General features: G+C 48.2%; 2 protein-coding genes across 13 annotated transcripts in view; one reads left to right on the top strand and one right to left on the bottom strand.

Annotated features, from left to right (window-relative positions):
• Positions 1-214: 214 nt before the first annotated feature.
• STING1 (stimulator of interferon response cGAMP interactor 1) lies at positions 215-7,997 on the top strand. Of its 4 annotated transcripts, XM_081290404.1 has the most exons (8): positions 842-974; positions 1,813-1,911; positions 2,570-2,796; positions 2,923-3,106; positions 3,306-3,414; positions 5,188-5,426; positions 6,133-6,319; positions 6,846-7,990. In XM_081290404.1, exons 3-8 carry the CDS (start codon positions 2,570-2,572, stop codon positions 7,037-7,039), a joined length of 1,140 nt encoding a protein of 379 aa, XP_081146530.1. In that variant the 5' UTR covers positions 842-974; positions 1,813-1,911; the 3' UTR covers positions 7,040-7,990. The 4 variants fall into 4 exon arrangements, with proteins under 4 accessions (XP_081146532.1, XP_081146530.1, XP_081146533.1 ...); XM_081290407.1 differs by lacking the exon at positions 2,923-3,106 and having other exon boundaries at positions 6,846-7,992; XM_081290405.1 differs by lacking the exon at positions 1,813-1,911 and having other exon boundaries at positions 848-974; positions 6,846-7,992.
• A 570-nt stretch (positions 7,998-8,567) lies between these two features.
• The window catches only part of SMIM33 (small integral membrane protein 33), a gene marked incomplete at its 5' end in the record, with an annotated part of 73,766 nt that continues 67,965 nt past the window's right edge, over positions 8,568-14,368 (bottom strand). Inside the window, 2 exons of one of the 9 annotated variants that reach the window (XM_081290494.1) lie at positions 8,569-10,711; positions 12,162-12,669. In XM_081290494.1, the coding sequence (XP_081146620.1) occupies positions 10,330-10,707 (378 nt within the window). In that variant the 3' untranslated portion in view covers positions 8,569-10,329. Of the gene's footprint in view, positions 10,712-12,161; positions 12,670-14,368 lie in introns of those variants that run through there. The other 8 variants (XM_081290493.1, XM_081290488.1, XM_081290492.1 and 5 more) reach the window with 8 other exon arrangements.

Below are 14,368 nucleotides of genomic sequence, written 5' to 3' on the forward strand. Positions count from 1 at the left end.
TTTTTTTTTTTTTTGGTATAGGGGATTGAACCCAGGGATGCTCACTGAGCCACATCCCTGGCTCTTATTTTAATATTTTATTTAGAGACAGGGTCTTGCTAAGTTGCTTAAGACCTCGCTAAGTTCCTGAAGCTGGCTTTGAACTCATGATCCTCCTGCCTCAGCCTCCCAAGCCTCTGGGATTACAGGAGTGTGCCACCAAGCCCTGCCTGTGTCTGCTTTTGATATGGGGAAGGTCTAGGTAAGGCCTCTGACCTGGACAGGAATGACTATTGCTGCTCTGTGGGTACTACATTAACCCAACTCCCCAGGCCTGCCCCCATCCTCAAATCTAGCAGCTTGCCTGGCAGCAGCCAGGGTCTCTCCCTACACCAAGAGAAGCATGAATGAAACTTGATTCTGGTATTTTCCATCCCCACCAACCTCCCGCTCTTGAAATCAAGGCACAGAGCAAGCTGAGCTTTGGAGCAACTCACCAGACTCAAGTCCTTACTCCCTCACTCAGGCAAGTTATTTCACCTCCCAGGGCCTTAGATCACTCATCTGTGACCCAGGGATAGAATAATAGGTACCTGACAAGGTAGCAGGGAGGACTAAGGGACATGATACACATAGCACTTGGCTGCAACGGGGCAAACGCTTCAGCACTGTTACTATCCACGTGTGGCTTTTCTGAGCACTTTCTGAGAATTCACAGGCGTGGCCACTTCTGTGCAGAGCAAAAAAAATCACTTTTTTCTGTCTGCAGGCCTCTCTCACCAAGCCCTTTGCTAAGAAGGAAGTAACTGTACTCATTTCCCCGCCCCTTCCTGATGTCCCAGTCTTCAGAAAAAAAAGGATCTACAACTGGAAATCTGCTTTAAACAATTAACCAGCAATGCGTGTGTTGCCTTTGGCCCTTGTGTGGAGTCCTGCTGGGTGTTTTGGATCCTGGGGACTTGAGAGGAACCTGGTGTTCAGGGTTGTGGCTACAGGTGCGTGTCTTTCTTTCTTTCCTTCTTTTCTTTCTTTCTTCCTTTCTTTCTGGCCAGACTGCGGTGGCATACACCTGTAATCCCAGAGGCTCAGGAGGCTGAGGCAGGAGGATCGCAAGTTCAGAGCCAGCCTCAGCAAAAGCAAGGCGCTAAGCAAGTCAGAGAGATTCTGTCTATAAATAAAATGCAAAATAGGGCTGGAGATGTGGCTCAGTGGTTGAGTGCCCCTGAGTTCAATCCCCGGTACCCCCCCAAAAAAAATCTTTCTTTTTAAATATTTATTTTTCAGTTGTAGTTGGACACGATACCTTTATTTATTTACTTACTTATTTATTTTTATGTGGTGCTGAGGATCGAACCCAGGGCCTCACACATGTTAGGTGAGTGCTCTACCACTGAGCCCACAACCCCAGCCACCAAAACTTTCTTTCTATGCTGGGGATTGAAACCAGGAGTTACACTCCTAGTTCTTTTTATTTTTTACTTTGAGACAGGGTTTTACTACATTGTTGAGGCTGGTCTTGAGCTTGTGATTCTTCTGCCTTAGCCTCTTAAGTCACTGGTTTTACAGTTTTGTGCACCACCGGCCCCCACGAGTGAGTGATTTTTTGAACCCACTCAGTTTTGGGATATCAAGACTATCAAAGGAGTTTTCTCAAACCTTACCCCCACTCTAAGACTCAGAACTGGCTCATCAGATCTTTGGGCACAGGGTTCTTCCTCCCTTCCGGAGGGCAGGAAATACCCTACACCCCCTCCTAAAGCTAAAGTCTGGCAAGGTGCCCAACTTTGGGCGTTGCTGAGAAAGTTTCAGTTATTTTGAACATTTGTTTTTTAGGCTGTACCCAGACAGGTTTCATTGGCTGCTGGTAGTCGCTGTGCCTGCCCTTCAACGTCTGTCATCTACCAGAAAGGACCTGTGTGTAGGAGGCAGAAGGTAGGATAAGGAGTGGCCCAGCCAGAGCCCCAAGGCTGGGGTCCTGGATCCCAGATATGAGACCCAAAGGTCACCCTCACTACCTGAGCTCTGGTGTTCTACTTTACTGATTAAGGTCTTCCCTGGCGTGCGTTCTTGGTACAAGAAAGCCCAAGTCCCCAAAGGTCCTCCGGTGGGTTGGGCAGCTCATGTCACTTTTGAGTCTGGATCTGGGGATAGTTACTCCCTGCTTCCTTCCTTTTCTTTTTTCTTCTCTCTCTCTCTCTCTCTCTCACTCTTTTAGACAGGACCTTGCTAGTTTGCTGAAGCTGCCCTCAAATTTACAATCCTTGTGTCTCAGCCTCCTGAACCCCTGGGATTACAAGCATGCACCACTGCACCCAGCTTCTGCCTGGTCTCTTTTCCACACCTGTGGTCTCACTGGGGCTGGGTGGAGTGTTTGTGTGCAGGCCTTGGTCTGTTCGCCACAAATCTGTCCTAGACAATAGCTGTGGAGTGCTGTGTGCCTGAGCTATCCCCTAGAGATATCTTTAAGACAAATCTGTGAGAATGACTGGGCGCCAGGAATGGGGACACTAGAGGAGGTGCCATCCAGGGCCTTAGTCTCAGAAGGGCAGGAGAGTGACAGAGCATGTCATGGATTTCTTGGTGCCCACAGATGCCATGCTCCAGACTGCATCCATCCATCCCATATCCCAGGGGTCACCGGGCCCAGCAGATGGCCTTGATCCTGCTGGGGGCCTGCCTGGTGGCCCTTTGGGGACTTGGAAATTCTCCAGACCATACTCTTCAGTACCTGATATTCTACTTAGCCTCTCTGCAGTTGGGACTGCTGTTAAAAGGGATCTGCTGTCTGGCCGAGGAGCTACGCCACATCCAGTCCAGGTGACTTCCTATAATCCTTGTGGCAATTGGGTTCCCCACCAGTGTCACTCCCTTGACTTCCAATCCCCTCCTTGAACATCTCTGGCTGAACTGGGCTTGGGTCTGGGTCTGGGATGTCCTCTGCAGGTACCAGGGTAGCTACTGGAAGGCTGTGAGGGCCTGTGTGGATTGTCCCATCCGCCGTGGAGCTGTGCTGCTGCTGTCCTGCTATTTCTACTGCTCCCTCCCAAACCCCACTGGCCAGCCCCTCAGCTCGATGCTGGCCTTCCTGGGCCTCTCACAGGCCCTGAGCATCCTTCTGGGTCTCCAGGTATGGTGCAGAGGGAGATAGAAGGTCTGGTCGAATTAGGGCATGGTCTTGTGGGATCTGCCTAAGCTTAGAGCTGGGAGTGGAGTCTGTAATGTCCTGGGATGGTAGGTTCAGTGGTGTCAGAGAAGTGAGCAAGTCATCAGCAGGTTGGAAAGCTTCTTGGAAGAGGAGAGCTCTGATCCCATCTTGCTGCCTACAGGGCCTGGCCCCAGCTGAAGTCTCTGCAGTCTGCGAAAAAAGGAACTTCAACGTTGCCCAAGGACTGGCATGGTCATATTATGTTGGATACCTGCGGCTGATCCTGCCAGGTAGGCTGCTTTCTGTGCACTCATTCCTAGACACCATAAGACACATAGCCTCTTGTGTTCCTAGAATGCACTATATTTTTCAAAGCATTTTTATGTCTATCAAATCATTGGATTCCCAAAGCATCCTTGTCAGCCTGAACAATGTTGTTACTATGCCTGTTTGGCAGTGAGGAATGTGAAGCCGGAAGCCATTCGGTGACTTGCCTAAGGTCATCTGTGAATGTTTTTTTTTTTTTTTTTTTTGATAAATATTTACCCTATGCCTTGTGCTTTTCCTTTTTTAACTCATATCTATGAGGAAGAGATAGTTATCATCCCTGTTTTTTTTTCTTTCTCTCTCTCTCTTTTTTTTTTTTTTTTTTTGTATTGGGGATTGAACCCAGGGATGCTTAATCACCAAACCACATCCATCCCCAGCCCTTTATATTTTTTGTTTTGAGACAGGGTCTTTTTAAATTGCTGAGACTGGCTTCTAGCTTGTGATCCTCCTGCTTCAGCCTCCCAAGTAGCTGGGCTTAGAGGTGTGAGTCACTGCACCAGGTTTATCCCTATTTTAGAGATAGGAAAAGTGTGATTCTGAGAGATTAGTGACTTGTCCAGTGTTATACAGCTTAGTGGGCTTAGTGAGAGGAGGAGATAGGACTTGACCCCAGCTCTGTCCAGATCTGAACCCTTGACCCATTCACTGTGGAGCCATAAGTCTCATTCCTTTGACGTGCAGGCCAAGCCTGCAGCTCTTCCACGTCTTATGGCTGCCTGCCTTTCGCCCTAGGGCTTCTCCTAGGAGATGGTTCTGAAGTTAGAGGCGTGGCTCTCTGTCAGAAAATGTTGGCAATTTCACCTCCCAGAGCTCTGGCCACTTCTGAGAGCTCTGAAAGCTGTGATGGGAAGGGGAAGAACTGGCACTGAAGTCTGTGAAAAGGAGAAGGAGAAACAGGATGGTGGGTTTAGGAAGAAGACCACTAGGTACTCTTCTCTACCGTTCACTGGCCTCCTATACTATGAGATTGGACTTGAACTGGACATGGTGGAATGGCTGTAATTCCAGCAACTCAGGAGGCTGAGGTAGGAGGATTACAAGTTTGAGGCCAGCCTCAGCAATTTAGTGAGATCCTATCTCAAAATAAGAAAATAAAAAGGGCTGGGCCTGGCATGGTGGCACATGCCTGTAATCCCAGTGACTTGAGAGGCTGAGGCAGGAGGATATCAAGTTCAAAGCCAGCCTCAGCAAAAAGTGAAGCACTAAGCAACCAAGTGAGACCCTGTCTCTAAATAAAAATATAAAATAGGACTGGGGATGAGGCTCATTGGTCAAGTGCCCTGAATTCAATCCCTGGTACCAAAAAAAGGGAGTGTGGGGGCTGGGACCGAGCATGGTGGTGCACACCTTTAATCCCAGCAGTTTAGGAGGCTAAGGCAGGAGAATCGTGAGTTCAAAGCCAGTCTCAGCAATTTAGTGAGGTCCTAAGCAACTCAGTGAGGCCCTATCTCTATATAAAATACAAAAAAGGGCTGGGGATGTGGCTTAGTGATTAAGTACCCCTGAGTTCAATCCCCAGTACCGAAAACAAAACATACGGCTGAGGATGTCACACAGTGGCAAAGAGCCTCTAGGTTCAACCTCTAGTCCCAAAGCAAACACACAATGAGAGTGGACTAGACCCTCAATTCTCTTGTACCCATAGACTAAGGGGGGACAATGGCCTTGGTATTAGTCCCGGATTTCATGGGATGCAGGGTTTACAGAGATGACTTCTTGACTTCCCTACCCAGGACTCCGGGCCCGGATCCAAACTTATAACCAGTTCCACAACAACATGCTACGAGGTGCAGGGAGCCAACGGCTGTATATCCTCTTCCCGCTGGAGTGTGGGGTGCCTGATGACCTGAGTGTAGCTGACCCCAACATTCGCTTCCTGCATACGCTGCCCCAGCAGAGTGCTGACCGTGCTGGCATCAAGGGTCGGGTTTACTCCAACAGCATCTATGAGCTTCTGGAGAATGGGAAGCCGGTAAGCTCACAAGGAGGTAGGGGGTCCCTGGAAGATCCCTAGGACCCTGGGCTCTGACCAAGCACTGATAAAAATTCAAGATGCTTCTCTGAGCCTCGGTTGGTCCCAGGGCTAGCAAGATTCAGTTCTGAATGGTAATAGTAAATAACATTTCTTAAGCATTTACAGCATGCCAGGTGCCATTCTGAGTGGATCATATTACCATTCCATTGAAACTCACCATGTCTCTGGGGATAGGGACTGTTACGATGCCTACCTTACAAAAAAAAAGAAACTGAGGCTCAGAGACAGTGAAAAAGTGGATGATTTCAGCTTGAGTATAGTATGCTCTTGATCACCAAGCTGCCCTAAATGCAGGCTGTGAGACCATCTGAAGAGTTTCCTGTAGGTATGGAGAAACCCAGACCATAGTTGGAGCCCAGAGCCCCGCACCCAGACTCCACTTCCAGCTGGAGCAGCTGCTGTAGGTCTTGCCCTGGGATCTTAGAAGGATCTGTGAAGGATAAGATTTGCCCACCCTAGTCCTGATTTCAGGAGGGAGGTGTCAGGTGAAGGCAGATCAGAGAGCACAGACAGCATCAGTGGCCACCTCCCAGAACTCAGTCTCTGCAGACTGAGGGAACGGGGCTTCAGCCCAAAGCACTGCAGTCCAGAGTCTGTCTGCCTAGACAGAAACTCAATCTGTTCTTTCTTTCACCTCCTCCAGGCAGGTACCTGTGTCCTGGAGTATGCCACCCCCTTGCAGACCTTGTTTGCCATGTCACAGGATGGCAGAGCTGGCTTTAGCCGGGAGGATCGGCTTGAACAGGCCAAACTCTTCTGTCGAACACTTGAGGACATCCTGGCAGAAGTCCCTGAGTGTCAGAACAACTGTCGCCTCATTGTCTACCAGGGTGAGGGGGTGATAGACTGGGGGGCAGGAGGAGTCAGGGTCTGTAGAGAGTCAGAAGGCAGCAGTGTTTCCTGAGCCATCTCAAGTGGTCAGGGAGGTCAAACCCTGCCCCTTTCTTCTGTGGGAAAGGTTCCCCTACCAACCTGGGACACTAGATTGCTTTCTGAGGTTTTTGGCTATAGACACTGGGTGGAGCCTGAAGAGGTGGGTTCTGGGAGTCCCTTGTTTTATCTAGGAATGCCATAGGAAGCAGAAAAGTCCTTGGCTAGAGAATAGGGAGCACAAGAGAAGAGGGCTGCAGCCTCAGCTCTACCTTGACTGTGTGACCTTTTGTAGCATCATCTCTAAGACCAAGAGAATGGAATTCCATGACCTCTAAAACCACTTCTAACTAGGATTCCATTGAGCCTCTAGCCCCAGAGGCTGTGGGTGGGTGGGAAGAGGGGGTAGGGAGGAATGGGGGATCTTCTCTAAGTATGTTCCAGTGGGTTTAGGATCCTAACTCCTGTCCCATGACCCCACTCCAGAATCTGCAGAGGGGAGCAGCTTCTTGCTGTCACAGGAAGTTCTCCGGCACATGCGGCAGGAGGAAAAAGAGGAGGTTACTTTGAGCAGCATGGGGACCTCAGTGGTGCCCAGTTCCTCCACCCTGTCCCAAGAGCCCAAGCTCCTCATCAGTGATATGGAACAGCCTCTCCCACTCCGCACTGATGTCTTCTGAGGCCCAGGGTCATCTTGCCTGAGCCTTTGAGAATCAAAACTGGAGCTTGCTTCAACTGCTGGATGTTCAGCAGAGCCATGCCTCCCAAAGAGGACTTTACAGAGAAAGTTTCTGGACTTGACATCTCCAGATGAGTCCTGTATCCATGGGCAAGCCGTAATCTCTTCTACAAAATGGGATTATTATTGCCCTACCTCACAGGGTTGTTGTGAGGACTGTGCATATGTAGAAGTTTTGTCTAAGCTCTAAGTACCAGGTAAACTTAAGGGGTATGCCAGTTATTTTCCATTAGACCCTCTAGTGCCCAGGGACAGATTTGTCTGGGTGGCACAACAGACTCCCTTGTCCTTGGATTTCTGGTCATGTTTGGTCAATGGGGAGCTTCAGCAGGAGAATGGAGGGAGGAAGAGGTTGGGGTGTTTATCCCAGCTCCCTCCTGGCAGTTCAGAAGTTGAGTGGGCTCTCTTGACAAGTGACCCTCCTGGCAAACCTGTCCATCTCCAGGTTTTGGGAACTGCCTCCTCTCCTTACCCCTGGCAGTGGCATTGGCTCTCCAGTAGAGGCCTCACCCTCACTTGTGGTTTCCTTATGTCCTGCCCTTTCTCAATGTCCTTTTTTATTTGAAGTGGTGGTGGTGGTGTGTGTGTGTTGGGGTGGGGGGCGTGTACCAGGAATAGAACCCAGGGGCACTGGACCACTGAGCCACATTCCCAGCCCTATTTCATATTTTATTTTGAGACAGGGTCTCACTGAGTTGCTTAGTGCCTCCCAATTGCTGAGCCTGGTTTTGAACTTGCAATTCTCCTGTTTCAGCCCCGCAAGCCTCTGGGATTACAGGCCTGCGCCACCACACCTGACTCTCAATAGTCATTTCTCTAGTCCTTTTTTGAGCTCAGATTACCTACTTTGAGTATGTCATCATTTTGCTGTTAGACTTTGCCAGATTAAAAAAAAATGTGTTTATCTGCTCTGATGTTCAGACCTAAGTCCAAGCATGCTTCCACGCACCTCTCATCCTGTACAGGGCAGTGTGGGGTGGGTGCCACTTCAGTCTGGGCAGAGCCTACCAGTTGGCAAAGAGCATAGAGTCAGGCAGTATCCCCCTAACCTCTCTGCCTTTTCAATGCCCTTTCAGTATCTCCGGTGAGTGGCTTGGGGAGCAGGGGCCAGAGGATAGGCTGAACCAGCACACAGATGCCATGAGTGGCATCCTGGGAAAAGGAGCAGGGCCCACTGAATAAATGTCCCCAGATGAGAGAGCCTGTGATAGGATCAAAGAGGAAGAGTTTGTGTGAGAAGATGGAACATCCCCTGGGATGTCTTGGACAACACAGCTAGTCATCATGCCATATGTTATAGCATCATCCTCAGAACGGAGCCACTGTGGTGGCACAGTTGCCCCTCACTGGGGGGGAAGGCAGCCTGTTTCTACTAGTTCCATCTGGGATGACTTGCTCCCTCCCTCCTACCTTTGTTGCTTTTCCAACTTTGTTTTTTGATTCATAGGGTTTTTGTTGTTTGTTTTTTTGGTACTAGGGATTGGACCCAGGGGTGCTTTACCCCTGGACCACAATTCCAGCCATTTTTATTATTACATTTTTTTAAATTTTGAGATAGCATGTCTTTAATTTGCTTAGGGCCTTGCTAAATTGCTGAGGCTGGCCTTGAATTTGTGATCCTCCTGCCTCAGCCTTCTGAGCCGCTGAGATTACAGACATGCCACGGCACCCAGCTCCACCTTTGTTTTTAAATTTTTTTTTTTCATTTGTAGATGAACACCATATCTTTATTTTATTTATTTGTTTTTATATGGTGCTAAGGATCAAACCCTTTGCCTCACACATGCTAGGCAAGTGCTCTACCACTTAGCTACAACCCCTGCCCCTCCACCTTTTTATTTTTATCACAAATGCTCAATAAGCATTTCTGAGTAAAGCATCACTTTGAAGAAATGTTCCGCACAGAGAAAACCAGCTACTCCTATGGACAACAGAGTCAAGGGAATCAAGGGGGAAACTATCCCCTTGCTCAGCTGTTCCAGCCATATTCCTTCCAAGACCTGAGATTCTTCCATCATGTCAGTTACTCTTACACCAGAAACCAGTCCAGAATCAAGGGCCTCGGACTTGACCTTGCTCCACCCATCAGCGCCCAGCATGGTGGCCAGTTTGTAGAGCTTAATGGCCCCAAGTCCAAACCCTGACTCCAGGTCAAGGATGTGGCTCAGTATACAGTGCTTGCCTAGCATGTATGAGGTCCTGGGTCCCATCCCTACCCAGTACTATAAAACAGGTAAATAGATATAATGTCCTGACTCTACCACTTGGTATTTGCATCTGTCTGGGTGTTTCTTGTTTGTTCGTTTGTTTTGTTTTGTTTTAGTACTGGGAATTGAACCCAGTTGCTCTACCACTGAGCTATACTCCTAGCCCTTTTTTATTTTTTATTCTGAGATGGACTCTCTAAATTGTGCCGACTGACCTCAAACTTGCAATCTTCCTGCCTCAGCCTCCCAAGTAGCTAAGATTGTGCCATTGTGCCTGGGTAGGAAATGTTTTGGGTAAATTCTAGGCTTATTTCTACAGGTCCATGTGGATAGAAAGTGGGAGATGATGAGAATCCCCAAATTCCCCCATCACATCCTAAGAAGGCAAGACAGAGTCAGTGGGGTCCATTCAAAGGCAATCTTTGAACTATAAATGGTGCTTGGGATTTCCAAAGGCTTTAGACATTGTCAACAAAACCTAGGCCCTGCACCAAGATTTGCTCCATCATGGGTGAAAGGCAACCTTTCCTTCCTTGAGTCCTCAGAGTCTCAGAAAAGGCAGATCAAGGGTTCTTTGCTGTGGCTGTCCCTGACTGGACTTTAATAGGATCTGGGCACTCTATGGAGCATCTGACATTCCTGATTAGAATTGAGGTGGGTGGTGGAATCTTTCACAGTGGATTCACTTTACCCCAAAAGGGAAGGAGATTAAGGGTGATGGTGTGGGCAGGGACTCAGAGCTTAAGGGTCAGGAGCTCTGTGAAGGGAGGTAAGTCTTCATAAACCTTAGACCCTGGGGACACCCACAGCAGCAGGCCTCTGCGCAGGGCCCTGCTCTCAAGCTTCTTTCATTTTTCCTGTCCATCAAGAGCTCTTTTCAGAAACATTTGGAGAGGGCAGCTCCTGCTCAGTCCAGTATACCCATCTACAGCTCTGATGCTTAGGCTCCAATTTGCTTTTGCTCTAATTCTCAGTCCAGTTTCTTGTGCTGAGCCAGATCAGATTAACTTCCCAAATCTCCCTCTTACAGATATGTTACTTCATCAATACTGGGCCTGGGCCCTTCTGGAGTAGGATCAGATCCAGGGATTGGAGGTCCCTGCTGGTCTTCTTTATGACTGTCCTGGGGGCCCAGCAGCCTCCAGTGGATGAGGTAGATGCCATACTCTGGCTTTGGGGCTGGTGGCTCTGTGGAGAGAGTAGCATGGCCTTGGTGCAGCCTTGGCCCAAAGTGGACTGCCACCACAATACAGACCGCAAGCAGGACAAAGGCGGCAACAATGATGGTGAGTGGTGGCAGCCCGTCTCCTTGAAGTGGTTCCCAGGCTCCACCCAGCACCTCTGGAAGCTGCCTCTGGTGCTCCTGCCCCAATGAACCATTCACAGCTGGAGGAGGAGTCATCAGTCTGGGAAGGAGGAGAAAAGAGAGGCTGAAGTAGGCATGTACACACAGAAAAAGGCCAAAATGGAGTTGGGAGTGATGGTGCATGCCTGTAATCCTGGCAACTCAGGAGGCTGAGTCAGGAGGATTGCAAGTTCAAGACCTGCCTCAGCAATTTAGCAGGAAATTAAAAAACAAAAGGGGCTTGAGAGGGCTGGGATTGTGGCTCAGAGAAAGAGCGCTTGCCTCGCATGTGTGAGGCACTGGGTTTGATCCTCAGCACCACATAAAAATAAAATAAAGAGACTGTGTTCATCTATAACTAAAAAGTATTTTTTTAAAGAGCTGGATGTATCTCAGAAGTAAAGCGCCCCTGGGTTCAATCCCTAGTGACCCCCTCCAAAGAAAAAGACCAAAATAGAAAGAGATTGACACCCAAAGGAAACAGAGAGAGAAACTCAGAGAGGAAAACACACACACACACACACACACACACACACACACACACACACGAGACAGAGAAACAGAGATAATCACACACATAAACAGAAAATAAAAGACAAAGACAAAAGACAGAGGGGGATACAGAGAGAAAGATACACATGGGAAAAGGAAAAGAAAAGGAGATAAAGATGGAGACTGAAATAAAGATGAAGACAGAGACAAAGAAATGGAAAGACAGCAAGTTAAAGTTGCTCAGAAAAGGGCGAAGAGAAGGACATCATTATAATCTGGCCAATAGTTTGGTCCCAAGTCCCTTCCCACTGCCTGCCTGCTTTCCCCAGGACTTAGCAAGATTCCTAAATAGGTCCTGTGTCCTGGGTCAAGAATCTGAGCATGCTATGGGCTGCTGTCCCACGTCCTGGGCAGTGGGCAGTGAACAGCTGCTTCTTAAAGTCCTGGAGAAAGGGAATCATTGTCTGGCCTCTTAGGCTCCCCTACTCCCACTCACTGGAAGGCAAAAAGGTGTTCCTCTGAGGGAGGAAAGGGAGAGCATAAAGAACCCCAGAAGCTTGGGGTGAGGCGGGGAGGCCTCATTCTATACTATGTGCCCCTGCTCCCAGGCCTCAGGGTCAAGTTCTGGAGGCTTGAGGGGGCAGTATCCACGGTGTATTCCTGGCTCTGCCAAGGACAAACAGGAGATTCAGTGCCAGTCCCCCCCTGTCAGGATCTCTGGGTTCTACCAAAAGCATGGGGACATAATCCCCACCTATCTCTCTCCACCCTGATGGATGGTAGTGAAGGAAACAAAGCTCAAAATTGTAATCCCCAGAGTGAGGTCATCACAAGCCTTCCCCTTCCCAGCAGGACCATGCTACAGACCCTAGGGGGAGGGGCACCCTTCTAGCCTTCAGCCCTGCCCTCCTCGTGGGTAGGCAACTGGGGCTCAGGAATGGCTTGCCCCAACTGTCTTCTGTCACACTGTCCTTTCTATCCCATCTCCCTTTGCATAATGTGGAAAGCCCAATACTCACCGCCCCTCCTTGAGTTTTCAGGGACCAGCCATAGGGCTTCCAGGGCAGAGGACAGGAAAGCAGCACCGGATGTAGGGGGTTGGTGGGGAAGCCCAGGACTGGGAAAGGCTTGGGGCCCCTGCAGCGAGTCAGGCCAGGCTGGCAGGAAGGGATGAGCAAGAGTCTACCTGGTTCATTGTCCGGGACTGGTGCAGGGCTCCCGTGGGATTCGAGGCCAGGTAGGCAAAGGCGAGTTGGCTGCCCCCGCTCAGCCCCTACCCGGAGCTGCCACGTCTGCAGGGCTCATGGGGCACACACCCTCTGCACACAATTTTACTACTCTTTCCCGCGCTTGCACTTCCGGGAACATTTGAGCTACCCTGGGCCAGTCGTTAACTCGGATAGTTGATCTTCCTCCTTGGCCCCTCCTTTCTGGCTGCCTGCCAACTTCAGGAGCTGGGTCAGCCCGTCCACCCCTCCTCCACCAGATCTCAGCCCCTGCCAGGCTCCCCCTCTCCCGCACCAGGATATGCACTCCCTACCGCCACCTATTTCCTGAAGTTACAGTCCTTTGATCTTCTTTTTATATATTATACTTCAAACTCAAAGGAAAATGTAGGTTAACATACACTCCCTATGTAACATATTGTATATATAATAAATCTCTATCTATGGCCCAACCTCCGGCTCTGTTCCTTTCTTATTAGTTTTCTGATATTTATTTATAAAATGTTAAGAATTAAAGTTTATTTTAAAAATCTATTTTTACTTCACGCCTGTAATCCCAGCACTCAGGAGGCTGAGTCAGGAGGATCACAAGTTCAAGGCCAGCCTCAGCAATTTAGCAAGACCATAAGCAACTTAGTGAGACCCTGCCTCAAAATATAAAATAAAGAAAAGGTGGGCTGGGGATGTGGCTCAAGCGGTAGCACGCTTGCCTGGCGTGCGTGCGGCCCGGGTTCGAGCCTCAGCACCACATACCAACAAAGATGTTGTCTCCGCCGAGAACTAAAAAATAAATATTTAAAATTCTCTCTCTCTCTCTCTCCTCTCTCACTCTCTCTTTAAAAAAAAAAAAAAAGGTCTGGGGATGTGATTCAGTGGTTACACACCCCTGGGTTCAATCCCCAAGAGAAAAAAAAAAATCAATTTTTACTTTTAGTTAATTTGGTGTGCGGTGGTGCATGCCTATCATCCCAGCTACTCAAGTGGCTGAGGCAGAAAGATCCCAACTTCAAAGCCAGCCTCAGCTATTTAGCTAGACCCTGCCTCAAAAAAAAAAAAAAAAAAAAAAAAAGAGCTGGGTACATAGTTTAGTGTGAGAGCACCCCTGTGTTTAATTCCCAGTACTGCAAAAAGAAAATCCATTTTCGCTTTTTATTTATTATTATTGTTGTTGTTATTATTATGCAAATAATACTGGGAATTGAACACACACGTGAGGTAAGGGCTCTATCACTCAGCTACTTCCCAGCCCTTTTACTATTTATTTATTTATTACATTTTTTGGTACTGGGGATTTAACCCAGAGGCACTACTGCTGAGCTACAATCTCCAGCCCTTTTTGTTTTTTATTTTGAGACAGGGTCTCACCAAGTTGCTTAGGGAATCGCTAAATTGCTGAGTCTGGTTTTGAATTTGCAATCCTCTTCCCTCTGTCTGGAGTTGCTGGGATTACAGGCATGTGCCATGGCATCCAGCAAAAAAAAAAACAAACAAAAAAAAAAACAAACCCAAACATTCCTTTTCTTTTGGGTTCTCTCTCTCTCTCTCTCTCTCTCTCTCTCTCTCTCTGGTAGTTGTAGATGGACAGAATGCCTTTATTTTATTTGTTTATTTTTATGTGGTGCTGAGGATCAAACGCAGTGCCTCACTCATGCTAGGCAAGCGCTCTGCCTCTGAGCAATAGCCCCAGCCCTGGTTTTTACAAATATGAATTTTATATCTCTTTGTATTTATTTGAATGTAACTTCAATTGCAAAAGTGTTTTATTTAATGTGTCAAAGTCACAAAAAGTGTCCAACAGAGTGCTCTCTAGTTAGTTATTTGTTGTTTTTATTTTATTTTATTTTTTAAAGAGAGAGAGGTAGAGAGAGAGAGAATTTTAATATTTATTATTTACTTATCGGTGGGTATAGCATCTTTTTTTTTTTTTAAAGAGAGAGTGAGAGAGGAGAGAGGGAGAGAGAGAATTTTTTTAATATTTATTTTTTAGTTCTTGGCGGACA

The sequence above is a fragment of the Spermophilus citellus genome, assembly GCF_964194105.1.
Source record: "Spermophilus citellus genome assembly, chromosome: 1".
In the NCBI taxonomy this organism is placed as follows: domain Eukaryota; kingdom Metazoa; phylum Chordata; class Mammalia; order Rodentia; family Sciuridae; genus Spermophilus; species Spermophilus citellus.

What these genes read in the sequence shown, in the direction of transcription:
- STING1 (XM_081290404.1), top strand. Translation starts at nt 2,570, where the DNA reads ATGCCATGCTCCAGACTGCATCCATCCATCCCATATCCCAGGGGTCAC. An exon ending in CTACGCCACATCCAGTCCAG is followed by an intron (nt 2,797 to 2,922) that starts GTGACTTCCTAT and finishes TGTCCTCTGCAG; the next exon opens with GTACCAGGGTAGCTACTGGA. An exon ending in GCATCCTTCTGGGTCTCCAG is followed by an intron (nt 3,107 to 3,305) that starts GTATGGTGCAGA and finishes TGCTGCCTACAG; the next exon opens with GGCCTGGCCCCAGCTGAAGT.